The 27,074-nt window shown below is 44.0% G+C and overlaps 1 protein-coding gene and 1 long non-coding RNA gene across 4 annotated transcripts in view; both read left to right on the top strand.

Moving 5' to 3' along the window:
- The first annotated feature begins 376 nt into the window (after positions 1–376).
- LOC147575756 (uncharacterized) lies at positions 377–2,828 on the top strand. Its single transcript, XR_015241527.1, has 3 exons — positions 377–762; positions 1,580–1,763; positions 2,735–2,828. It is a non-coding gene; the product is annotated as an uncharacterized LOC147575756 (long non-coding RNA).
- Positions 2,829–2,939: 111 nt separating this feature from the next.
- ANKRD22 (ankyrin repeat domain 22) overlaps positions 2,940–27,074 on the top strand; it is a 39,400-nt gene continuing 15,265 nt past the window's right edge. Inside the window, exons 1-4 of one of the 3 annotated variants that reach the window (XM_086679547.1) lie at positions 2,940–3,297; positions 10,247–10,420; positions 18,137–18,260; positions 18,561–18,761. In XM_086679547.1, the coding sequence (XP_086535673.1) occupies positions 18,741–18,761 (21 nt within the window). In that variant the 5' untranslated portion in view covers positions 2,940–3,297; positions 10,247–10,420; positions 18,137–18,260; positions 18,561–18,740. Of the gene's footprint in view, positions 3,298–10,246; positions 10,421–18,136; positions 18,261–18,353; positions 18,762–27,074 lie in introns of all 3 variants that reach the window. The other 2 variants (XM_086679546.1, XM_086679548.1) reach the window with 2 other exon arrangements.

Raw genomic sequence — 27,074 nt, 5'->3', positions numbered from 1 at the left:
GCCAAAGGATGAAGACTTGTGTTTCTAGAAACGGGACACAGAAAGGAAGGGGGAGAAGACTTCAGACCCGCAAACCACAAAACCATAAAAGTCAGCGTTAAAGGGGGGGGACTCAGATGCCACGTGGAAACAAATGGGATTGGGGCTCCTGGGTGGCTCAGTCGGTTGAGTGTCCGACTTCAGCTCGGGTCATGATCTCACAGTCTGTGAGTTCGAGCCCCATGTCGGGCTCTGTGCTGACAGCTCAGAGCCCGGGGCCTGTTTCAGATTCTGTGTCTCCCTCTCTCTCTGACCCTCCCCCGTTCATGCTCTGTCTCTCTCTGTCTCAAAAATAAATAAACGTTAAAAAAAATTAAAAAAAAAAAAAAAAGAAACAAATGGGATTACACAGTATAAAGGGAGTAAGTGAACTCGTGAAAGTGGACATTAGGTGGCAGAGTCGTTGATCACGAAGAGTGGGTACTTTCAGTCGGATGCATTGCACTTCCAAGCTGATCAATTCCTCCGAGCCTGTTTCTTGACTGGTAGATAAGGTAGCGCCCTTACGAAGATGAGATGAAACCACCTCTCTGAAGCACGTAGCAGCACGTCTAGCATAGGAAGGGATGTATGGAGGTTTTTGAGTCAAGCGATAATGTGGGCTGCAGTAAGATGCTTTTGCACTGGAGACAACAGCCGAAGAGCCGCGTGGAAACACTGACCTGGCAATTGCAAGAAATTAACCTTGAGGTGTACATTTCAGGGGTCATGCACTGAGTAGAGGTAAGTGAAATCCGGAAAATGGTTGAGGGCCTCAAAGGCAGTGAATGAGAAAGGCCTGAGGACGGGAGACTGAGCCTCCACGGGCACTGGGCGGCAGGAGGGGGAGCGTGTTTTCCGGAAGAGGAGTGTGCGCATGCGTACACGCACCGGGTTGCAGGGAACTGGTGAGTGTTGGGGGCAGGACTGAGATGCCACCCGCAGACCAGTTACGTCAACGGAAGGCAAGAAATAGATGGGCAGTCAGTCGTAGCTTCTAACCCTAACCCTGTGGGCCCTCCGTGAATGGTCGCCGTTACTGCTCACAGTAAAAGAGAATTTCTGATTAGCAGGTCAGTCAGATGGGCAGAGTCAGCTGGAGAGGCGTCCCTGAGCTGTGTGTCCTGCAAGTTCATTGGCCACACAGAGATACAAAGCTATGTGTGTTGGGGGAGGAGTAGAGAGGGAGAGAGAGTCCTGTCTACACACTTACGGGCCATTTAGCGTGCAAATATCCAAGCTTCCTTTCCTAGAAAATGGTGATCTCGACTTGGAAGCCCCGGTTCCTCTTTCAGGCCTGATGTGAGAGCCAAAAAGAGGTTTCTACAATGCAGACTAGACTCAGGAGACAAAACGCATCTTTCAGCAGATGTTTCATTAAGCTCTGATTTAGCCTGATTAAAATCTATATTGACCGAGGCTAAGGAAGTTGTTGCTTTATGCCAGTGCCTAGAGAATGATTTAAATTCCAGAAGAGCTTGGATGATGGGGAATGGTTTTCTGTGTGATTTAAATTTCCTCTCTTTCTTTGTCATTTTTTCCAACTGCGTTATTTTTTCAGGCTTTCGGCAAAGAACCATCTATGGCTTGTATGATAATACAAATTGGAAAGTTACAAAAGAAATACGTCTCCTGTCTCACTAACACGCGGGCGTGAAAAGCCAGTTTGAAAGGGGGAGTCACCCCCATGTTCAGAGTGATTTGCAGAGGAGTGAGTGGACCTGGAGCATCTGGGCTTTAACCCGGTAAAACTTTGGCTTTATCTCCAACTCATTCTTTTTTTCTCTCCTCCTTTCTCATTCCTGTCTTCCTGTTCATTGCAAAAAAAGAAAAAAAAAATCTGTCCTAGAAGGATAGAGATTTTTGGTTGCTGCCAGAGAGGCTGGGCTGGGGGGTCAAGCCTTTGCTTTAGGAGGCCACCTGATTGCTCTGAGGTTTTATAAAAAGCTGAGGCCCTGCAGGGAGTCTTGGGATGAGGGGATGGGGTTTGTGCCTCGGATGCTCTGGTTTAAACTAAGAACTTCCAGTGGGTGTTTTGCAGAGTAAATCTAGGAGGAGACCTTGAGATTTGGCTTTTAAAAAGCTGCTATTTCACCTGCTTCCCGTAGCGCTCTCTTTATGATGATCCGAACTTTCTTCCCCTCTCAACCCAGGCTTTAGGACGTCGGACACCATTTCTGACGGTTAATTTTATGTGTCAAGTTGACCAGGCGGAGGGATGTCCAGAGCTGGTGAAATATTGTTTCTGGATGTGTCTGTAAAGGGTGTTTCTCGACGAGATTAGCATTTGAATCATTAGACTAAGTAAAGAAGATCCTTCTCCCCATTGTAAGGAGAAGTCCCTTCTCCTTTTCTCCCCATGTAGAGTATACATGCTCCTAAATTAGAGTGTACATGCTCCTGCTTAGCCCTCTTTTTTTTTCTCTCCGTGGACAGTGAACATTTCCCCACATCTTTGCATGTATTCTTACAATATAATTCTCCCCTCCAACTGTGTCTGCTCGACAGATTGCCACCAGGTGACTTCTATTTTTTTTTTTTTTTCAACGTTTATTTATTTATTTTTTGGGACAGAGAGAGACAGAGCATGAACGGGGGAGGGGCAGAGAGAGAGGGAGACACAGAATCGGAAACAGGCTCCAGGCTCTGAGCCATCAGCCCAGAGCCTGACGCGGGGCTCGAACTCACGGACCTCGAGATCGTGACCTGACTGAAGTCGGACGCCAGGTGACTTCTAAATACCTAGCACTGAGGGAGATGCCATAGGAGTCCTGGATCAATCACTTGCAAGCTCTTAAAGATGAACTACCGAACTTCTCTGAGCCTCAAATGATAATAATATCTACTTTAAGGTTTGTGGGATGTTTAACTAAGACACTGCATTTAATGTATGGTTCCTGGCATATGGTAAACACTCAGCCAAGATTAAATAACATTGTTCTCATTTGAAATACTGTTACAAAGCTTGTCTTTTTCAGTTTTTAATTTTTTGAAGTTTTAATTCTTTAGGTAATCTCTCCACCCAACATGGGGCTCGAACTCATGACCCCAAGATCGGGAGTTGCACGCTCCACTGACAGAGCCAGCCGCATGCCCCTGATTAAGCTCGTGTCGATACTTTTCAGTGACGTCTGTCATCCTAATCCTGGAGGGCTGGTCACTGCCCCGCAGAAACTCCCGTGTTCTTTTCTCGGACATCATGGAGTTCAAGGGCACATGAAGGACCATGTCGGTCTAGAAAGAACCAGCCAGGCGTTCACTTAATGTCACTCAGGACACGTAAGTCTAACTTTACATTTCGTCATCGCCACGTGTGCTTTGCTCCCGTGAAACTCTATCCTCGGAAGCTCTGTGGGGAGTACATGGTCAACAAATGTATAAACTCATCAGTGGTCCTCATGAAGCCGAGCTTCATTATATCCTAGATTAAGACAAAATCTCCCGGGTCCTAGCAACTTGCAGGCCAGGGATCCAAAATCTTCAGAAAGTGTATTATCTGGTGGGGGAGGGGAGGATTCCTGGGTAGCTCGGTAAATTAAGCTTGATTTCAGCTCAGGTCGTGAGTTGAGCCCCGCATCAGGTTCTGTGCCGACAGTGCTGAGCCTGCTCGGGATTCTCTCTCTTTCCTGCTTTGTCCCTCCCCTTCTCACTCTCTATCTCTCAAAACTAAATAAATAACCACTAAAAAAAAAGAAGTGTGTTTTCTGGGGATTTAACCTCAGCTCCAGGAGCTGTGGGTGATACAGAGCCCACTTCGTTTTTCTTTAAGACTGGACTAGGAGATATCTTCTATCTGCCTTTAGTGGATGAGATGGCAGAGGGTTTACCCAACATCTAAGAGACTAAGTGAACCAACAAAAATAAAGGGCAAGAAATGGATATGCATAGGCATTTTCCAATGAAGTCACCACGTCTTTAGTGTATCAGTCAGAATGTGCAGGTGTGAGTGAAAGAAACCAAGCAGAAAATATTGGCCGGAGCTGACTAACTCCACACGGGTCCAAGAATCAGGTTTGTAGACAATGCAGCCAGAGCCAATGCTGGAAACAATGATGCAAAACTGGTCTGGTAAAGGCACCACGGGTACCATTGTTCAGTTGAGTCACTGCAATTAACACTTCCGATTTCATCAACCCTGGTCATGGAACCCCGGGTTAGGAGACATTTCTCCATTGGCGCCTTGCTTTTCTTCATGTCTTACAAACAGAGGCCCTGGTTGCCTTTGTTGCAGACTATCCATCCAGGACAAAATGTGCGTATTTTAAAGAGGTGCTGTTTTTCATTATACTGAATTAACAAAGATGCTGGTGAGGGTGTGGTAAAACGGTCACTTCCATATTGACAGCATGCACAGAGGATGAATTGTCACAAACATGACTGGGAAGGTAATTCAGTGAAATGAATGACAACCTTCAAAGATTTTTGTATCTCCAGTTTCCCAGAAATCAGATGACTAGATCTACCTTACAGACCTCTTCTCAAATATAGAACGTAATTTACAGCCGAATATATTCTTCCTAGTGCTAAAAGAAACAGACCAAACATCCATAAGAGAATATAAAAATCTGTGCAGTTATATCTGCTATAGAATACTACATAGCCTGCTCCAAATAAAGGTTCGGCAGTTACCTAGAGTATATATAGCAAAATACCAATGTATGTTGGTATACATATTTGATTATAACTACATATATCCAATTTGACCGCATATCCAATTTAATTGTAACTATGTAAATGAAACACACAAAAACCTATGGAAGGAAAAAAATAACTGGATGGAAATAGACCAAAATTTTAATAGTAAAATCATATATATATACATATGGTTTTACTGTCATATATATATATATATTTGTCATATATATATATGAAATATATGAAATCTATATAATATATATGAATATGAATATATGAAAAAATATATAAAATGTCATATATATAATTTATATATATTATATATATGTAAAACAGTTTTACTGTTTTTTACTATTTACTGTTAACTGGTTTTACTGTTATATATATATATTGTTATATATATACTGTTATATATTTACTGTATAACGGTAAAACCAGTAAACAGTAAACAGTAAAAAACAGTAAAACTGTTATATATATAACAGTATACATATATATATATATATATATATACATATATATATATATATATATATCTTTGGAAGGTAAAGACAGTATTTCCCTACAGAACAAAGGTTAGACATGCTTACTGCCCATTATAAAAGATCCAGTGTGTTCCCCTCTGTGTTCAGGCATCTGTCTGGCCCATCTGCTTTGCTCCCATGAGAATTAGGGCCAACGGCACCTGCTGTATGTGCGAATGTTCATGATGCTTGATGTGCTTTGAGTAATAGAGCCCTGTGTCTCTGACCGAAGGGTTTAGCATCTTCTACCAGCATCCATGAAACTGGCAAGTGAGCCTATTAGCCTGTAAGTAGAGCGAAATTTCAAACCTTTAGTCCTTACACCTCGCTGCTGCTGGAATTGCTCCTTTGCTGTCTTTAGAAATGGAGGACAGTCACTAGAACGGAAATGGCAGTCTCGGGCTTTTCTCTTCTGATCTTCCAATTCTAAGTTCATGTGACAGGTGCTTCTAACTGGTGGCCCCTAGGTCATGTGATGCCTGATGTAAAGGGAGTCCGGGAAATCCAATATTTATTTTCCTATAGTTTCCGTAGTGGGAAAGTCTCCAAACATAGCTTGTTCAGGATAACAGGAAAAAAAAGACAAATGTCCACTACATCAGTAGTTATTCTAGATTTCTCCAATTGATATATGACAGGAATTCTTAGGACTTTGTCAAAGGTTAAGTCCAAAGACAGAGGTCTCTAATGTTCTTCAGGGAAAGGCTCTAAATTCCATGACTCGTAGCAGAGATGTTTGAGCCACTTGGCCGAAAATACACCAGATGGCACTCTTAACTAGTAATGATACTTCTGCTTTCCCCCTGACTGTTTTGGGTGCTTTGTCAGGGCACAGCAGGATCCTTCTAGGAAAAGAAGAGGGATGTGGCCAGATTCCAGTTTCTCCTATCATGTTTCACAAACAAGATGGCTTCTTATTTGGCCATGGGTAATGCTGGGGTAGGTGCTACAGGTGTCCAAGGCCTACCACAACCACAAGTGTGACTCAGTCAGCACCACTGGGGCAGCAAGGGGAGGGCAGGACTGGAGGTGGGAGGATTCTCTAAGAGGATGGTGGGCTGGTGGGAGTGGGGAGGCAGCACTGGGGGAGAGAGGATCCTAGAAAATCGTATTTGTTGGAGGTGTAAGTCTATTCATTGGGTAGAAGCCTTGATGTGTGTGTGTGTGTGTGTGTGTGTGTGTGTGTGATGCTTAAGAGTAGCATACATGTAGGGACACGTGCAAATCGTAAGCTCAATTAATTATCCTAAAGTTAAGATACCTGGGAATTCCTACCCCAGGTCAAGAAATAGAACATTAGCAGTACCCAGAAACTCTCTCAAGTGCCTCCCAATGACCATTTCCATCCCTTCACCTAAGATAACCACTACTCTGATTCTAATATCTTGTATTAGTTTGCTTTTTTGAACATAAAAAATGGAATTGTATGTACGTGCTCTTTTGTGTCTGGGTTCTTTGCTCGACGTTACGTTTGTGGGATTCACCCATATGTTTGCATGTGACAACGGTCTGTTCATTTGTACTGTTATATAGTATTCCATTATATTGCCATAACAAAAGTTATTGATCTCTTTCACAGTTGATGGAATTTGGGTGGAGTCCAACTTTGTCTATGACAAATAATGCCACTTGAACATTTTTTGATGTCTTTGGTATTTCCATTTGGGTTAAGTGTATACTAAGAATAGAATTTTCTGGGGGTGCCTGGGCGGCTCAGTCGGTTCAGTGTCTGACTTCCGCTCAGGTCATGATCTCATGGTTCGTGAGTTCAAGCCCCGCATCAGGCTCTTTGCTGACAGATTGGAGCCTGGAGCCTGCTTCACATTCTGTGTCTCCCTCTCTCTCTGCCCCTGCCCCGCTTGCACTCTGTCTCTGTCTCTCAAAAATAAATAAACATTACAAAAATTTTATTTTAAGTTTCTAAAACGAATTTTCTGGTCCTAGGATATTCATGTGTAGAACTGCAGTACATATTTCCAAAAAACTTTCCAGAGTGGCCGTCACGTCTTACCTTCCATCTGTTCTGGAGTTAAACCTTGCGGGACAACAAACACCTGAAAATGTATGGAATGTTCCACCTTGGATCATCAGGCTTCTTTGTGTGCTTAACCGATGCTGAGGAGGAAGAATTCTCTCTGCCCTTCAAGACCCTTCTGGCTGGACTAAGAAGCCAGTTGCCATTGACATGAGACAGACTAACAGGAGAAAACCAAATTTAATTTTGTGTGTGTGTGGAATCCACGTAGACGTGGGAATTCCAAAGGCAGTCAGGCAAAATGAGGTATATGTGTGAGTTTGAACTGAGGAGAAGGGGCGAGGGGTCTGGGACTTCAAAGGAAGGAATGCACTTCATGGGAAGATAAAGAGCAAATGTTTGTAAACGAATGTATACTGGGCCCTTCAGAAACAGTAGGACAGAGGACTTTGATCACACAGCCCTTGCTAGGCTCCTCTCTCTCTACTCCTCATATCATAACATAGTTACCGGTAGTGATCGCTCTCTTACTGGAACAAGTCCTCTATCTGAATTCTTTTTGGCGGTCCAGTGGGGAGGTAAAGAGCTTTTTTTGTATTTGCTGGGTTTTGATTGCATTTAACTCAAAATGACCTTCATGCCCGAGGGGCCCATCTTGGGTCTGCCTGCCCTTGGCCCCCATGCTGAATCTGTGGGCCGAATGTATGTATAGGAAGGGCTCGTATTTCACATCTTTCACATCTTTCTTTGTCAGATTGTTCTTTCCTTCTCCCTTACTTTGTTTCTTCCTGAATCACTGCCAAAGTTCTGAATATAGTCCCCGAAGGGTCAGAATTGCTAACTAAGTGTCACTATTTGGTTCAAACTAGGTTCAAAAACTCACGGGGAGCTCAGCTCACTAACTTGGCCACACCATCAATTTCCTTCAGGAAAGTTTATTTTTTCCTCCTCGGGGAATGGTTTTGCATATTTCTCTCTTTTTTTACAATTTCAAAGACACGCATTGAAACATGGAGGATGACAGTTGGAAAATAGCATTTTTTTATCATCATCTCCTTGGAGATATAAAATAGCCACAGTAAATGTGAACACTTTGTTACTTTTCTTCCTACTTAATATTTTTAAACATAAAATACAAAAAAAAGAAATTGGCTCCTACATGTTTAATATTTTTCCTCTTAAAATCGCACAGGAAACCTGACGCTAGCTCTTGGCTAATTTGGCCTTCCTGTTTGGCCCACCTTCAAAGACTGCTGCAAATGATGCCATGTGCCTCTGGGCAGGTGTCAAGACGAGCCTCTCCGAGAGGGGAACATTCTAAGAATGATGGATTTATCTTCTGTGCCATTTGTTTGTCAGAGTTAATAATGCCCGTGTCGTCAGGCAACAGGGCAAGTTGAACTTGGAAGAAGGTCAGGAAATACAAGCCCGCAATCAGCAATCTGAAGTATTAGAGGTCTAGTGGTGTCTGGGGAGCCAAAAATGAGCCAAGCTCTGGGAATCAAGACGCCATCATGGCAGCAGGAAGTCCACCTGCCTCTACGGACTAAAGTGCATTAAGACCAAGTTCATTACGGTGTCTTGGAGGTAGCAGGAGCGTCCAGTAGTTCGGCCGAAGGCCTTCGGCTGTGTCCTGCCACTTGCCACCTGCTGATTTGGAGCAGACAATTTTGCTTCTCAGAGTCTTAGTTTTCTCATCAGCACAAACGGGGACAGTAACAGTGTCAGCCTCAGCGGGTTATTGCAAAAGAGCACTAATGGGGATGTGGTCCCTGAGATGTGTCCAGGGAATAGTAAGCACTCAATACATCCAGCTAGTATTTTTGTGTTATCATCTCGAGGAAGTACTTTGACCATTGAACTAGACGATATCCGTGAAGCTCCTGGCAGAGAGGGGTTGGCCATGGTAAGTGCTAAATTGATGAGAGCGGTTAGCATCAATACCAAGGAAACGTGAACGTCATCACGAGACACGACATTGAAGACCATTTTGTGACAGGAAAGAGTGTCATTAGGTACTGTCCCAGGGCAAAGGTAGGATGTGAATAATTGCACGCACACAAAAATCACTTTTTGCAAGTTCATTAATTAGGTGCACACACACCCGTTGGACGAGGGGAAGGCTGTGTACCGAAAGAGAGGCCATAGACGATAATGGCTAGAGTGACAGAATCTGAAACTACGTGTCGCGGGTTTTGACCCTCATATTGCCGTTTATTAGTTGTGTGACCCTGGTGCGTTACTTAGTGTCTCTGTGCCTCAGAGACACATCTGTTCAATCCCCCGCCTGTTAAATCATTGTTGGGTTTAATGTGGTCAAGGACTGTTGACCATCTTAGAGGAGTTAATACACGTAAAGGGCTCAGACTACTCCCCGGAGCAGTGAGTGACATCTGGGTGCTTGGTGATGCTAGGCGCATGGATTGCTTGTGCAGCAGGTTGCTCAGAAATCAGTTTCTTCTTTATTTTCCAACCTCAGAAGTTGTTTATTTTACAAACTAGAAAATTAAGATCGAAATCAGTCGAAGCAGTGTTTCTCAAACTTTCCTTCATGTTTCTTTTTAAGGAAACTCTGTAGACGTCCTTCTGTAATTGACCCTCCTCTGTGAAATTTTAGTATCACAGATACACGGTATATCCATTTATGTACTATATTTACATCTGGGCTATAGTCATGAAAATTATCAGTTTTTCTTTCTCTCTCCAAGAAGTAATTTTGCTTGGAGCGGGGAGTGATATCATCCCCACTGAGCACACATTAGTTAAAAGAAGAGAAACAAACAAATGTTGATGGCCACGGAAGAAAAGTCTAGTGTAGGAAATTTAGTAGGTCCAAACCTTGGTCCCAGCAATTCAGACGCATGCATGAATCCGTTCCTATTTCATGGGTTATTTACCATAAGGTCTTTTTTAGGTTTTCTGCCTAGAATAGAAATGAGCAGGCAGTTCTGGCCCCAAAATGGCCTATCGAGAAATGAGTATTGCTGTTGAGAGAGTAGAGGCATTAAGGTCAGGAATATTATTCATTATCCAGCTTCATTAATTTTATGTGAAGAATTTTTAGAATCTCATACTCAAATGCATTTATATACAGGTCCAAAACTGCCTTTGGAACCAGATGAATGCCTCCTGTCCAAGAAGATCAAAAAGACCGGAAAGATCAAAAAAAAAAAAAAAAAAAAAAAGAAACCAAGGCTTCTGATATGTCCCAAGGAAGGGGGAAAACCCAGTATGTGAGCGATCTTGGATGTCTTCAAAGCGTTGGAAAGTAGGTTCAACCCACTTACAGTTTGACTTAAAAAATAAGGATGTGGGGGACGGGATACCTGACTGGCTCAGTTGGAAGAGCATGTGACTCTTGATCTCAGGAACAGGATCCTGAGTTTGAAGGACAGAGAGAGAGGGAGACACAGAATCCGAAGCAGGTTCCAGGATCTGAGCTGTCAGCACAGAGCCCCACGCGGGGCTCGAACTCATGAACCATGAGATCATGACCTGAACAGAAGTCGGATGCTTAACCAATTGAGCCACCCAGGTGCCCCAAATAGGTCAATTTCTAAAGAGGAAGGATCAGAATCTGGCCCACCAAAGTCTGACAGCCGTGACCTTAACGATAGCTTAATTTAAGAAACAAAACAACGAAATCCAAATGCAACACTTTATTATAAAATGGAACAAAACCAATGAAACCCCATAAAAACTTGAGACTGCATTTCATAACCTCAGAAGGGAATGTAATGCAACGAACGTTAAGGCCCCACAAGAATGTTGATATGAATCACCTCTTTTTCAAGCCCCACAAAGCACCAGGAGTGAGAGAAAATTGTAGTTCTAAGTGTAAATAAAGTAGGCAACATCCTCCGTCCTGGGGCAGAGCAGTAAACCCACACCCTGAAGAGTATAGCTTGTCTCATACCGTGAAACTGGTTTTACCGCAAAATTTAAGAGCCTTATAATTTAATTCATCCAACACATTCCTGAGTCATTGGAGGACGAGTGGACAGCTTGCAGAAGTAGTTGGTTATATCCCGAAACAGTCATCCACCGTAACAGCATTTGTCAGTGGTTTTCTGTTTTTACCAAGAAATAAAAATAAGCTCTTGTCTCAGATACGTGAAGTTATCTAAAAAATTAAGCAACACAAATCATAGCATCCCAGTGATTGTGGGACCAGGAGCATGAGTTTACTCTTTGCAGTTTTTTTAAGTTTACTTATTCATTGGGAGAGAGGGAGAGGGAGAGAGAGAGGAGAGGGGGAGAGAGAGAGAACACAAGTGGGGGAGGGTCAGAGACAGAGAGGAAGAGGGAGAATCCAAAGCAGGCTTCTTGCAGTCAGTACAACGGAGCCCAACATAGGGCTCAATCTTACCAACCGTGAGATCACGACCTGAGCCAAGTTTAAGAGTCTGATGCTTAACCGACTGAGCCATCCGGGCGCCCAACTCTTTGCATTTCCATGAAAGCACATGATAATTACTAATTCTGTGAGTAGATGACAGAGGATGACACAGAAATAGAACACACGGAGAATTAAGTGTTGCCTAAGTGCTAAAGACCTAAGTGACCTGTTTTACATTTAAACTTACGATGCCAATGTGTGTTTTTATTTTAAGGGTTGGCTGACCCCATTCCCTTTTTCCATTACCATCAGTTTCTTAATTACTGGAAAATTCAAAAGTGATTTCAAATTTGACAAGATTTTTTAAGTCTTCGAGTAAAAAACCCTACATTGGTACAAAACAATGATTATTATTGCAATTTGGCCTCAGAATCCTGGGCTTCCTTTTAAGCGAACAAAAAATAAAAAAAGGTGTCACAAGCAAGAGAATTATGGGAGGAGATGGCTGAGCTCTGACGTATAAAACTCGGAAATGCAAACATTCTGATTAGCAAAAGTACTTATTTGATTAGATAGCCATTGTTAACATTTAAACGTGCTAAAATGACAAGAAAAAGCTGTTGTGTTATTTAAGGAGAATGACCCTATCCAATCAAGGAATTTATACAGGTTGTGTATGAGCAGAAAGACTCTAATAAGGTATCTAACCTCTCTCATTTCTTACTTTGGGAACTACGGGTCTATTTGCTAATAATTCTCAGCAAATCTCTACCTCAACTCTGACTGTAAACTTCTGCAACCACATAACAAACTTCCTATTGTGTATCTGCACTTAGATGTGCTAAACACAACTTGTGCAAACTGGAACCGACTGTGTCTCCCCAGTCCTTCCCTCATCTTATTTCCCTTCCAGTATTTCGCGTTTCGGCGAAAGGCGCCATGCGGGACACGTGCGTGCGGTCCTTGATCTGGGATTCCCCGTGTCCCTTCTATCAGCTTGAGAATTCCTGCTATTTGTAGCTTCTGCACATCTCTAGAGTACTATATCAGTCAGACCCCAGTAAGGAAAACCACACTAGTTATTTTAACCAAAAGAATTTAATACAAGGAATCCGTTCAGTGGGTATTGCAAGTCTGAAAAGGCCAAAGGAGAACATTGGGGTGACAGAGAGCCCCAGGAGGGGCTACCATCTCTTGGACTGGGGGAACAGAGAACAGAGGTTGGGGTTACCAGCACTTAGGAGCTTGTGGGAAGGACCCTGAAATTCTTGGGGCCCAGCCATTGAGAAGGGGTTACTATCTGCTTGCGGCTACCACTACAAGAGCTCAGGGGAAGAGTTACACCTGGTTGAGCTGGAGGCGGGAGATGGTTGGTATTGGTACCTCTAAAGGGTGTGATTAGGCTGGTTTAGGGAAGGCAGGGAAAAAGCCAGACCAATGGCCGTTTCCAAGATCAAGGGCTATGGCTGGGTTTATGCTAATGGGATCAGCAAACACATAGGAAAGGGCAGCTCTTTTTCTGCCTCCTTAGTCTTACTGTCCTCCCTCAGTGCTCCCTATGGGGGAAATCTAACAGGAGGCCAACGGGGAAAAGAGAAACAGCTCACGGAGAGCCAGTGTGAGCATCCCACAGCAACATATGCAGACGTGTATTTGGTGCCAGGAGACAACAGTTGTCAAATGACGACAATAAAACAATTTCACGTGATGTCCTTTATTCAAGGGAGAAGAAGCCGTGGATTGAGGGAGTCAGTGCCCCACAGTGCCGGGACACTCTCCCGAAGAGATGATGATTGCACAGAAGTGAGTTCGAGAGAGCGTTAGAAGCAGCACAACATGGAAACTGGGCATCCGTGGCTAGGAGGTCAGGTATTTCCTTCTAAGGCTAGCAGGTCAGTCGGGGAATAAGGAAAACGTATTTGGTGTGAACTAATTGGCCAGGGTTGCGTAACTGACCTTACTTAGAACTATGTATCAGCACCGATTCTTGGCAGTTGGGGATTGACTGGGTGCAAATACCGCCTTTCTGGTCAGATGGATCATTTATAAGAATAAGAAAGTTGTTTTGGTTTTGGTTTGCTGATGTGGCATTCTGAGCAGGTCTGACTCCATCTTGGACATGGAAATTTATTTCAACACAGCCTCCCGATGCATTTTCAACAAAAAGCCCATTATTTCTACCTCCTTCGGATTTCCTCCTCTTCTCTCCACCCCCACTGGTGCTCTCCTGCCTTAGGTCCTAGTATCTCTCTGCTGACCTAATGCAGTGGCCTCCTAACTCATCTCATCTTGCTGTTTTCTCTCTTGTCTGCCTCAAGTCCACTTTCTTGGTCTAAGCTCAGGTCTTGATCTCAGGGTGTAGGGTTGTGAGTTCAAGCCCTGTGTTGGGTTCCATCTGGGGCATGGAGCCTACTTAAAAAAATTATTTTTGGGGCGCCTGGGTGGCGCAGTCGGTTAAGCGTCCGACTTCAGCCAGGTCACGATCTCGCGGTCCGTGAGTTCGAGCCCCGCGTCGGGCTCTGGGCTGATGGCTCAGAGCCTGGAGCCTGTTTCCGATTCTGTGTCTCCCTCTCTCTCTGCCCCTCCCCTGTTCATGCTCTGTCTCTCTCTGTCCCAAAAATAAATAAACGTTGAAAAAAAAATTAAAAAAAATTTTTTTAATTGAAAAATGTATCCATCATGCATAAAGTTATCCATTATGACAGTGTTTCAACATGAGGAGTACCAGAATCTATCACCCTAAAATATGCCTCTTTGGCACATGGGTTATTCTGAGCTAATGGCCTTTGAGAACCAATAGGTGCAAGAAAGTCTTGAAAAACAGAGCACAAGTTTTCCTTTTATGAAGGAAATTTACATCTATAAAGGAAATTTCAATTTGTAATGCACTCTTACCTCTTAGCTGTAGAGAAGACACTGAATTAAATCTGCCTAACAAACCTTACTGAACATCGCTTGTTTGCAGCACCTTCCCTGGTCACCTGTCCGTAACTCACTTCCCCCTTCCCTTCCATCCCCTCCCCAGATCCTCTTTTCCATCAGCCTAAGTTGGTATATAACCTAAATGCTAAACACCTCTTTGACTTCCACATCCCCGAGCTTCTTCTATACAGATATGAGATATAACAAACTTCTCTTCATTTTTCTCTTGTTAACCTATCTTATGTTAGAGAACCCCAGCCAAGAACCTAGAAGGGTAGAAGGAAAAAGATTTTTTTCCCCTCTCTGCAACCATGTTCCATTCCCACACTGTAATTCATCAAGTCCCCTTCTTTCACATTAAATTCTCCCATTGGCCTCGATGAGGTTTTCTCTACCCTTGCACTGTTTTGAACAGGGTAATTCTTGGCTGTGACGTGCCGTTCCGAGCACCGGAATTTGTGTAACAGCATTCCTGGCCTTCTGCCCTCTAGATGCCAGCAGCTTGCCCCCACTCCTGGTGGTGACAACCAAAAATATCTCCAGACATTGTCAAATACCTTTAATTTTCAGTTAGACAACACAATTGTTTAGTATAAGCATGCCCTGTGCGGTATTTCAGAAATTTATCTAAAATTCAAATTTAACTAAACATCCTGTATTGAAAAAATTTTTTTTAATGTTTATTTATTTTTGAGAGAAAGAGAGAGAGCAGGGGAGAGGCAGAGAGAGAGGGAGACACAGAATCCGAAGCAGGCACCAGGCTCTGAGCTGCCCAACGTGGGGCTCAAACTCACAGACTGTGAGATCATGATCTGAGCTTAAGTTGGCCACTTAACCAACTGAGTCACCCAGGCGCCCCTAAACATCCTGTATTTTTATTTGCTAAATCTGGCAGTCCTACCTGGGGGCCAAGTCATCGCTGGTCGAGACTCATTGGCCTAGAGTGTTCTTACCAATGGCAATGAGTCGATTGCTTTTTTATTGGCTTGTTTTTAAGAGGCAACCCTACATGGAAGCAGTTGCTCTTCCATAATTATAATAGTTTTGTGCCTTTAAAGCCAGACTGTAGGGGAGGAAAAAGAATCATTCCTCTTCCCTTCGAGGTTCTGTGGCTGAGAACCCTGCATAATGAAAGAGGCATTAAGAAGAAGAAAACAAACTGAAGTTCAGTAACATGCGTACCTCATGTGTACATATGGGAGACCCAGGAAAACTGAGTAAAATCCCTTGAGGTGGCCCAAACCAATGCCTTAAACACCATCTCCAGCTAAAGAAAAAAGAAGATGTTTGAGGGCGGGGAAAGTTATGGGATGCTACCGGTAAAAACACAGTAAACAGCATCATTTGTTCTCTAGATTTAAGGCATTGTCTTCTCCATTAATTGGAGAATTAATCTCCAAACGAGATTTAGAGTCAGTCTACTCTTCCAGAGGGAGACACCTTAAAAATAGAGATTTCTGTGCTAAGGGTAGGTGTCCTTTACAGAAAGGTAGATTCCGCTCTGTTTTCAGAGATTCTCCTGTGTGTCTGCAGGCTTTCAGAAACAACCAAGTCAAAACAATCCTCATGCCAAACAGGCGTGTTTTAGGGTGGTGTATTCTGCTCTCCTTGGAGATGCAGTCTAGAGAGACATGTGGAATCCCATCAGATGAGTTTGGGTCCTGACAGGAAATTAAAGAAGCCTCTCGAGGTCAATCAGGGAGGAAGAAGCGTGGAGAAGGAAGCAATCTTAGCAGAGAGGTAGTGAGAGTGAAGAGGTCTGTCCACACCACTTAGTTAAAAGAGGTTACAAAAGAAGCTAAAAGGAGTTGCAGGAGATTTGCGTAAGAGCATGAAGTACCCAGTGGAAATAACATTAATGCTTACATCAAAAGGAAGGACACCGAAAAGGTCTTAAGACGTTTAAAAAATGCAAAATCGAACCAAGCCAAAAGGGAAGCCAGCCGCAATTTTAGTGGTTATTGCACACTTCCACCTTCAACAGAAAAATTAGTTAATTCTTTTGTGTTTAAGAAAAACATTTTTTTAAAGCAACCCCTACACCCAATGTGGGGATGGAATTTACAGTCTCCAGATTAAGAGTCACATGCTCTATGGACTGAGCCAGCCAGGAGCCCAAAGAATTAGCTAATTCTTAAACTCCCAGGAGATTGGTCCTAATGCCAAGTCCAAGGCAAAGGATGTAATTCTTGTAATAACACGTATAAAAGTAGCTCATCATGTCCATCAGTGGTGTAGGAAGAAGTTCCTTGAATATATATAGGCTCAGGCCTTGGGTCCTGGCCCCTGTTCTTGGCCACTGAAGAAACTTCAATGATTGGAAGAATCCCAACAGTTTGCTCGGGATGGTTGAAACTAGTTCTCCCATAGGTGTGTGTGAGTGTTCTAATTCTGGGAAATTTTCACGCTTTGCTCTGATTGTGTTCAGAGATAGTGTGTGAGTATTTGGTATGATATTTAGTATACAAAATGTATAATGTTAAAGAGATTCGGCATATTAGAACGTTTGGCCAAGTCGCCTGGTAATTCCATTTAAGATACGTAACAGCATAGGGGGCCTGGGTGGCTCAGTTGTTTGAGCATCCGAGTCTTGATTTTGGCTCTGGTCGTGATCTCACGGTTCATGAGATAGAACCCCACGTAGAGGCTCTGTGCTGACAACATGGAGCCTACTTGCATTTCTCTCTCAAAGAGAGAGAAACTCTCTCTCTACCCTTCCCTCACTCATTCTCTCTCTCTTTCTCTCTCTCTCTCTATCTCTGTGTCTCTCTTGCTCTCTCTCACAATAAATAAACTTAAAAAATAAAATAAAATATGTAATAAGCCAAGTGACTTTAGACTCATTTAAAATAGACAATTTTAAAATTGAATATTATAAAATATTTGGCTGAATATATAAACAGTATTAGACTATTTAAGACAACTTAATACTTATTATGATAGTAAGTTTATTACATTTATAAGACCATTTAGCTGGGAAAGTATTAATTGTTAGGTTCAGAACTGAAGTGTTTACAAAAGAAAATTAAATATAGTGATACTGGGCCGCCTGGGTGGCTCAGTCGGTTGAGCGTCCGACTTCAGCTCAGGTCATGATCTCACAGTCTGTGGGTTCGAGCCCCGCGTCAGGCTCTGTGCTGACAGCTCAGAGCCTGGAGCCTGCTTCAGATTCTGTCTTTCCCTCTCTCTCTGCCCCTCCCCCACTCATGCTCTGTCTCTCAAAAATAAATAAACATTAAAAATATATAGAGTAATACTCTAAGTGTAGTTTAAACATTTAGAGATAATTTAATTAACTAGGATATAAATGGGACTGATTCTTCAAAGAGGTTAGTTTTTTCAATTTGAGTTGCTTTAGCTTTACTCAAAGATATGCCTTTGAAAGTGAACACATTCGGGGCTCCTGGGTGGCTCAGTCGGTTGAGCGTCCGAGTTCGGCTCAGGTCATGATCTCACAGTCTGTGGGTTCGAGCCCCGCGCCGGGCTCCGTGCTGACAGCTCAGAGCCTGGAGCCTGTTTCTAATCCTGTGTCTCCCTCTCTCTGCCCCTCCCCCGGTCTCACTTTGTCTCACTTTGTCTCACTCTGTCTCTCAAAAATACATAAATATAAAAAATTAAAAAAAAAAGGAAGTGAACACATTCATGTATGTAAAATAATATGGCTTAAAAATTGACCTTCATCTGTCACTTGACTTATTATTTTAATTTGTTTATATTAATCAGGAACATCAAAGAAAAAAAATTAACCTTATCTGTGCTGAAAGATCGCAAATAATCCATAGTGACAGTTCTTGAAGATTATTTTTCATCAAAGTCAAGCCCGTGGCAGACATATGTGTTCTAACAAGTGAGTTTGGCCATCCCTAGCCTTTCTCAATAGCCACTGAAAACCAGATTTCAGTTAATGTCCTAAACACAGTATCCTACTTCTTTCCCACAGTACCCCATGTTGAGCCCTGAGTCCTTCCTGTTGGGTTGAGAACTTCCCTTTCACTCTTGACTTTGCTCCCGTCTTCCCACATGTCAGTACTGGAAGAGCAAATATGACTCAGAAACCGGTTCCCCAGGGTTGTAACATCAGATGAGACACACTGGGGTCATTACGCTGTAAACCAATGCCTGTGTTTCCCTGGGCTGGGTTCTCTAGAAGGTGTGTGGCTGACTGAATTAGCAGTAGAACGTTCACAAGTGTGGGAAGAAAGGACTTGCCACCAGCCTTGACTTCTAGAGACCTTTCTCTGGGCCGGGACGGATTTTATGTGAATCAGAAATACCTCCGGAAGATTCAAGAAGCTGTAGGGGTGACGCAAATCTGTGGAGGGCCAGCATGGGAATCCTATACTCTGAGGTATGTGACCTTTCTGGAAGTAAGATTCCAAAGGTGTTAAAAATTGCTCTTGCTTTTCAAATGTAATTTCCCGTTCCTGTGAAAATGTCTCCTTTTCTTCTGCATAGCTTTCCGTGAGAGTGTGAAGTCAAAACGAAGTCTTGGGCGTTAATCTTTTTAATACACTTAATATTATGAGGTAAATCATTTTGTAATTCTACAACTCGAGCTAGGTGTAAGTAGAGAGTTATACAGTATATATATGTCCCGATGTCTAGATGATGTTTGTGGGGGTAATTTGGATCTTGCAGGGACTTAGGAAAATGGAATTAACAGAGTCATGTTTTCTGATGTCAAATATCCAGAGGAAAAGTGAAAATTGCGTCCCACTGGATTTTCTAAACATACAAAAGTAGACTGACTCTTCTGTGGAAAAGCAGGGACGGACTGACATTTTTCAACTTGGTATTTGAAAAGAAAATCACTACCAGCGATTATAAGTAAAGATTATACCTGTATAAAAGAGGGACAAATGCAGAATATATATTTTTTGGCACTTTGAGTTTTTTCTTTTCATATCTGATGGATACAAAAACGCTTTCTTTCCCCTGTATTGAAAGTAACCTATTAGAATCAAATAAATTTTTAAATAATGTTTCAAAGGAGTACACGTAATGTATGAACTAGAGTAATGATGTCGTTATTCACAATTTACTCCCTTTCCTCTCTAACACAATTAACCAGTTGTTCTGCATTTCATTACAAATGCTCAACAGAACCTTCTCGGGTGTTTCATCTACTAAAGGCAGTTTCTCTGCGTTTGCAACTTTTTCCAATGCCGTGTGTGTGTGTGTGTGTGTGTGTGTGTGTGTGTGTGTGTGTGTCTTTATAGTAAATGTACTCGTTGATTAGTTTAAGCTTTAGATTTAGGCAATCTAAAGTTTGAGAAATTGCGTCACTCACTGTGGTAGAATGGAGAAACTTACTTTTTAGGGGGGCAACCCAGTGATTCTCAGGGAGAGGAGCAATTTACCTCCCTTGGGAGAAACACTGCTCTAGGCTAGTGCTTTTCAAATTTTAATGTGAGGACCGATCACCCAAGCTCTGGTTTCAATGCAGATTGTGGTTCTGTAGGTTTGGGTGGGGATGAAGATTATGCATTTCAATTCCTTGATGCTTGTATTGTTGGTCCCTGGACCACACTTTAAGCAGCCAGGTTGTGATCATGGTCCTGAGACCAAGTACGTTAAAAAAAAAAAAGTCTTCTTCCTGTGCGGTGCATATTGTTTGTTTATCGGGTGTTGATCTGGCAAGTAGTTGAGTCAAGGCAAGATATGAAGAATTATTTATAAGCATTCTTGGGGGAAAAGTTTTCCCTCTACAAAATTTCTTCTGGTTGGTCTAAGAACTAAATTGGCATGAGACAGATTAACAGGAGAAAATCAAATTTGATTTTGTATGTATGGGAACACCACATATATTGTTTCTCTTGAGTCTACTGGATCTTGACTGCCTCTAGCTCAAAATAAGACTTCACGTGCCAAAGTGGCATACTCTGGGGGAGACTTACCCTGGGCCCCTTCAGGGTCAATGAGAATATCCCCAGAAGTGGAATAAATGTTTCACTTTTCAGATGTATGGAGGACAAAGCAACTTGGGATGTACTATGATATTTAAAGACAAATCCGACACCCCATGTGCAAACACACACATACACACGCACCTCTAAAAATTCCTAACATGCCTAGACGCTCATAGGTAATTATTCAAAGCTCATAATTAGTATCGAATCCAAGATAGTCTAAGGTAGTGTTGAAATAGACGTGATGGCCATGCGACTCCGTATCACAGGTGGACGTAGATTCTAGGCCCTTCCGTCTGACTGCGCACACTTGTTCACTAACTCTAGTAACAGCAGTATGAAACACATGAGCACCTGGGAGGTTCACCGTTTTCAGAGAGAAGAGAGTTGCCCACCCTTTTGGCAAAGAGTTTCTCAATTTGCAGGATTCCCCATTGATACCGACTTGGTTTTTGTGGTTTGTTTTTAAGGTAAACGTAGCCACCACTGAGGATAGTGAAGGCAGTGGTAAAACTAGCTTGAGTAGCAGGTTCCTATGAGGAGTAAGTGTTAGATCTTCCATAGTGTCGCTGTGCCAAGGATGCTGTTTCCGGAAAAGAGGTGTGTATTCTGCTTTCTCCTTACTCGCCAGCAGCCTCGACCCTGGGAGGTACTCATCTGGTGTGAGGGTGCTCTTACTGAGCTCTGCTGAAGGGACTCTGGTTTGACTGCTGGCTTTAGACATTTGCCTTTTCAGTTGACTGAGCGATGATGCCCCAGAGTAGTGGGTCAGAGAGCCTGAAGAGAAGTGGGTCCTTGGAAATATTTTTTAATATGTACTTATTTTTGAGAGAGAGAGAAACAAAGAGGGCGGAGGGGTAGAGAGAGAGGGAGACCCTGAATCCGAAGCAGGCTCCAGGCTCTGAGCTGTCAGCGCAGAGCCCGATGCAGGGTTCGAACCCATGGACCGTGAGATCATGACCTGAGCGGAAGTTGGATGACGCTCAACCTACTGAGCCACCCAGGCGCCCCTAGAAGTGGGTGCTTTTAGATGAGAAGAAGGCTTAGCTTGTTTTCCGGAAGCTGGAACTGTAGTTGCACGTGGGAATTACAGGTGAATGGAAAAGACAACCTAACTTAGTCTTATCCTCTGGTGTTCTGAGGCAGTCTCTCTGTGAGACTCTCCCACCTCTGATTTTAGAGAGGGTGAGAAGCTCTGAAGTAATTCCTCAAATGTGTAGACACGATGTCCTCATCTGTCATGTAGGTGCCAGTCGCTTTGGCCTTGTGCCAGTTTCCTTCTACGTTTCCTAAGGCGTAAAGAATGCAAACCACCGAATGAGAACAGGACGAGAGCCGACCAGTTTTCCCCATTCATTCCCTGGTCCTATACTTTTTAAAAACATTTAAATTCCAATGTAGTTACCACACAGTGTCATATTAGTTTCAGGTGTACAATATAGTGACTCAGTAATTCTATACCTCATTCAGTGCTCATCATGATAAGTGTCTCTTAATCAAAGCACACACAGGAGCACCCAGTGCTGAGTAACTCAAAGGGGTGATCAGAACTGGGACACTTACACCGTCTTGACAAAAGGACCACATATTTTCAGAGGAGCTATCAGACACAGCAGAAGGACTTTGATTTCTTAGGGTGGCAAACTGTGGAAGGCAGATATATGGGGGAGCTAATGGAAGGCAAGGGCTGCTGAGTAAATGTTATTATATCTCTTCCTTTGGTGCCTTCTCTGGGCTGGCAAGGGTAACTTTTGTCCTTCTTGGCAGAGAGGGGAGGGGAACCCCTTCACAAAGTTATATCATGCTTTTAAGTAACTGGGAGGAAGGCAGAGAACTTTCCTTGTATCTGCTTCTTCTCTGTTGCCTTCAGCTCAGAATAATCATTATGCCCGGGGTGTATTTTGGGGTGCCTACACTGCATATATGTATACATCTATTGAAGAATAATTGACGTAACATTATATTAGTTTCGGGTGCGTAGCGTAATGCCTCCGTAGTTGTATGTGCTGCAGTATATTTGTATATTACCGCCAGTAACTCCAGCATGGTCCTCCTTACCCTCGGGTGGCCATTGTTTGACAGAAGGTCCCAGCCCCCAGGAGGCTGTAAGGGTGACGTTCCTGCTTCCTCTGGGCTTGGCACTCACCTCTTGGGTGGTCTGAGGTGGTAAGAAGGTATCTGGGCTTCTGATCTGCTCGATCCCGGCAGCGAGAACTCACCTTTTCTCCTCCTCGTTGGGGGAAAAGGCTTTCTTGCTCTCTCCTTCTTGTCATCACTGACCTCAGAGCTTCTCAGGTCTGATGCCCAGCAGTGGGGCCCCATTAGTCTTCCAGCAGTAAAGACAACATACTCTCAAGGAGACCTTGTTGGAGAAAGAATGCAAAACAGATAACTATGCTCTGCCTCCATTTCTCCTCATTGCTAGTCTTCTTTACAATTCAACCACTTCTGGAACTTTCCTTCATGTTACATAAAAGCTAAATGGGCCTAGGTCAACCTTGAAAATAAAAAAACCAACCCTATGCTTTTTTTATTTGCCTTCCAGACAGAATTTGTTAAGAAATTTCCAAATTCCAGCATGTGACAAAATGAGCCATCAGAAAGAAAGGCTTGAGATTAATTGTACAAATAAATGGACCCTTCAATACTGTTCCCTAAGATTAGTTAATCTGAAAAGGAAAAAAAAAAAACTGTCTTGTTTTCTCTCTCTTTTTTAAAATTAATTAATTTATTTTGAGAGAGACAGAGACAGAGAGAGCACTCCAGCAGGGGAGGGACGGAGAGAGAGGGAGAGAGAGAATTCCGAGCAGACTCCATGCTCAGCGCAGAGCCCAACGTGGGGCTCGATCCCACAACTGCAAGATCACAACCTGAGCCTATATCAAGGGCCAGATGCTCAACAGACTGAGCCACCTAGGCATCCCATTTTTTTTCTCTTTTGGGGGGGGGAGTACAAGTGAGTGAGGGGCAGAGAGAGAGAGAAAATCCCGTGAGGGAGGGAGAGAGAAAGAGAGAGAGAGAGAGAGAGAGAGAGAGAGAGAGAGAGAGAAGCAGGGCTCACCCCAAAATAATGGGACTCATGTTTTACCCGAAGTGGGGCTCGTGTTCCCAGAAGTGGGACTTGAACTCACGAACCGCGAGATCGTGACCTGAGCGGAAGTCAGATGCTTAACTCACCCAGGCGCCCCTATCTTCTTTTGTTTCCCGAGAAGACATTTCATCAGTGCGCCCAGGCTCTTTACCTGAATCATTTTGCTTCAAAAACCACAAATCCTTCTTAGAAATTGTTATGAAACCTCTCACATGGTGTGGAGCTTCAGCGCGGAGATGGTTAATCAACAACTGACCGAGTCCTCTGGAGAGCAGGCAGAGTTCCACGAGCTCTTTCCCTACACTGGGAACCAGCGAAGTTCCATTACTCTGTAGGAGAATTTTCACCACGGTGAAAGTGGGGCTGGGGGCACGTGTGGCTCTTAGAGACACCGGTAATGGTGCACGCAGCTCAGGTATTGCTACGTGGTTAAAATAACACCAAGTAGTTCCCAGCTGTGATGTCTCCGCCACTGGGATTGGTGTCCAACATGATTCTGTAAATGATACACATAGAATATTTTAGCGGATCATTTACCTGCTGAACGTGTCATGAGCTCCCCAGAGACACTTCTTAAATTTTAGGCCCTAGGAGAGTGAGATACAAAGTGGGCAGGGGCGGGGTTCTAGCACCAAGTTTGGGAGTCTTGTTATTATCTATCTATCTATCTATCTATCTATCTATCTATCTACCTATCTATCTAGTTAGTTAGTTTGAACTAGAGAGAGAAAGCATGAGCTGGGGAGGAGCAGAGGGAGAGAGAGAATCTTAAGCAGGCTCCACACCCAACTCCGAGCCCAACGCAGGGCTCGATCTCCTGACATCATGACCTGAGCAGAAATCAAGAGTTGGACACTGAACCCCCTGAGCCACCCAGGTGCCCTTGGGGTATTTTTAAAACCAGGCACATGGCGAGACGAAAGTGCACAAAAAGTGGTCCCTGATGTGTCAAGTTTCCTGAGTTTCTGATGCTCCTTAACGAACATCAGTGTAAGAGTTGCAGTGTTTCATTAAGGGTTACCTTTATTATGGGGCTCCTTTCTTTCACCTCTGCAGTGGTTCCCAACCCTCTCTATGCCTTAGAAACACCCAGGGAACTTTTTAAAATAACACTAATACCCCAGCCTTACTCGCCGTACCCTCTTCCCTAGATTCTAATTCGGTTGGCTAGTGATGGGACCCGGGCCTGTACTTTAAAAGGGCCTTAGGGGCGCCTGGGTGGCTCAGTCGGTTAAGTGGCCGACTTTGGCTCAGGTCATGATCTCATGGTCCGTGAGTTCGAGCCCCGCGTTGGGCTCTGTGCTGACAGCTCAGAGCCTGGAGCCTGTTTCAGATTCTGTGTCTCCCTCTCTCTGACCCTCCCCCATTCATGCTCTGTCTCTCTCTGTCTCAAAAATAAATAAACGTTAAAAAAATTTTTTTTTAAAGGGCCCTAATGCTTAGTCAGGGTTGAGAACCACTGGATCTCACATCAAGGCTACAGTCTGGTTAGAGGGACCGGACTTAACACGCAGGAAAAAAGCCAGTGAGCAGAGTGAGGCGCTGTGTGGTTCATGCTCTCGGTAGGACAGATCAAGGAGGTTCCTCGGACGTGAGCCATGAAGTGGGCTTTGAGGGACCCATAGTGCAACTGGGAAGTCACAACGGTGGCAAGCAGGTAGCTAAGGTGGGAGCGAGGCCGTTGGACTGAAAGAGAGGCCAGAATAGGGGGAAGAACAATTGAGGGGCTTTGAACACGGCAAAAATCGTGGCCACCTCACTCTCTTAGGAAATGGGGAACATTAAGCTCAATCTCCGTAATAATGGACGTAAATTTTAAAAATCACGCAAATTAAATAGACGCAAATTAAAACAAGGTGATGTGATGGACCATACCTGGGCTGGGGGACGGATGGCCAGTGGTCAGGGAAGCCTGTCTGAAGAGGTGATGTGTGGGCTGAGACATGATTTATCCTGGAAGAGAGCCAGCCGTACACTCACAACCAAGTGCAGACAATATACAGAAATGGACGTGGAATGTTCCTGAACTAGCTGGGAAGGATGAGATGGGAGAGAAAAGTCCGTTCACTAGCGTGCTCCCTTCACGCTGTGCCTCAGTGTTCCAGGTTGCACGGAGCCCAACTCCAGGGGACGCCATCCCCACAGGTCAGTGGATGTGAACTCACACACACTCTTGGTACATACCCTTCTCTTCCTTCCCCTCCGTCTCCTCCTTTCCACCTCCCCCTGCATGTCCACTGAAGTGTTGTGGCAGTCTCTCCTTCGATCTGTTTCTTTCTTGTTCACCATTATTGTTGTATGACAATGGCTTGAAGTCTCTGCTTGTGCCCTTTTCTCTATTTTCTCACTTTTGCCCACCCTCCTCCAAGGACCCACCCTTACCTCCCTTGATTCCAGAGCACAATTTCCCCTTTCTGTTCCCTGGGGTCATCTGCAGTGACCACCACACCCCCAAGCATTCCCTCTCTTCTCCGGACCTCTGCCTCTGCTCCAAATCAACCACCCAACATGACTGCTCGTGACTTCTAGGGACGAAGCCCAGTCTGCAACAGGTGGGATTCAGTGACTCTGCCTCCTATCCCAACTCCGTAACTGGTCCCATTTCCCACTAGATCACACGTGCTGACTCTGCTCTCACCCTCCTTCGTGTTTCTATCTGCTTGTCTCTTTTTCCAAGTCCATCAGGCTCCACCTGGTTTCCAGATGTCGTCCATTCAGTCTGTATCCCAGGGTGAGCTGCTCCTCCCAAGGCCTTGCCTGACAGACCTGTTTCCTAACCTTCGTTCTTTGCCCCTGTCACTTTCCCCACCCCTCCCTGATGACAGATGTGCTGAGGAGAACTGCACACCTGTCTGGTAGTCTAACGCGTTTCTACATAACCTGACGCTTCAAGCAATTTCATGTTTTTTGTTCCTCTCATGCAGCGCTTTTCATGATGGCTGTCCCAAATCTTCCCCACCAGGTTCCAGAACCTCTTCTATCCTTGTCTCAGTCTTGTCTCCTATGTTACTAACCTGCTCATCTAGTTAAACGTAATGGTGGCTTGTTGAGTTCTCTGTCTATGCCTGTTTATTTATTTATTTATTTTTTTTTTTAAATGCTGTTTTATTTATTTATTTTTTTTCAACATTTATTTATTTTTGGGACAGAGAGAGACAGAGCATGAACGGGGGAGGGGCAGAGAGAGAGGGAGACACAGAATCGGAAACAGGCTCCAGGCTCTGAGCCATCAGCCCAGAGCCTGACGCAGGGCTCGAACTCCCGGACCGCGAGATCGTGACCTGGCTGAAGTCGGACGCTTAACCGACTGCGCCACCCAGGCGCCCTATGCCTGTTTATTTACGATAGATATGTATTGGCATAAAGCATGGAGATCAAAACTTCAGGCTTTTGGGCGAAAAGTTTGACCGACCTAAAACGTTCTTTCTATCCCAACCACCTGAGTTGCCTCTCGTGCTTTGCTCAGAGCCCGGATTGTCATCCTGTTTAAGGCCAGTGCTTCCACTGCTGTTCATTCCCTTTCATGACCACCTCTGCCCGTCTTCCCTGGCTCCTCATGTTTTAATTAATTACAAGAGTACTTTACCTTAATCGAGGGCTTGTTATTATGGGTCTGATCTGAGCTAAGTGTTTCATCTATGCAGTCACGTTCCTGTGACCT

Source organism: Puma concolor, chromosome D2, assembly GCF_028749965.1.
Source record: "Puma concolor isolate L17-30 chromosome D2, mPumCon1.1.hap2, whole genome shotgun sequence".
In the NCBI taxonomy this organism is placed as follows: Eukaryota; Metazoa; Chordata; class Mammalia; order Carnivora; family Felidae; genus Puma; species Puma concolor.
The sequence above is the reverse complement of the archived record's forward strand: the minus strand, read 5'-3'. Positions and strand labels throughout refer to the sequence as shown.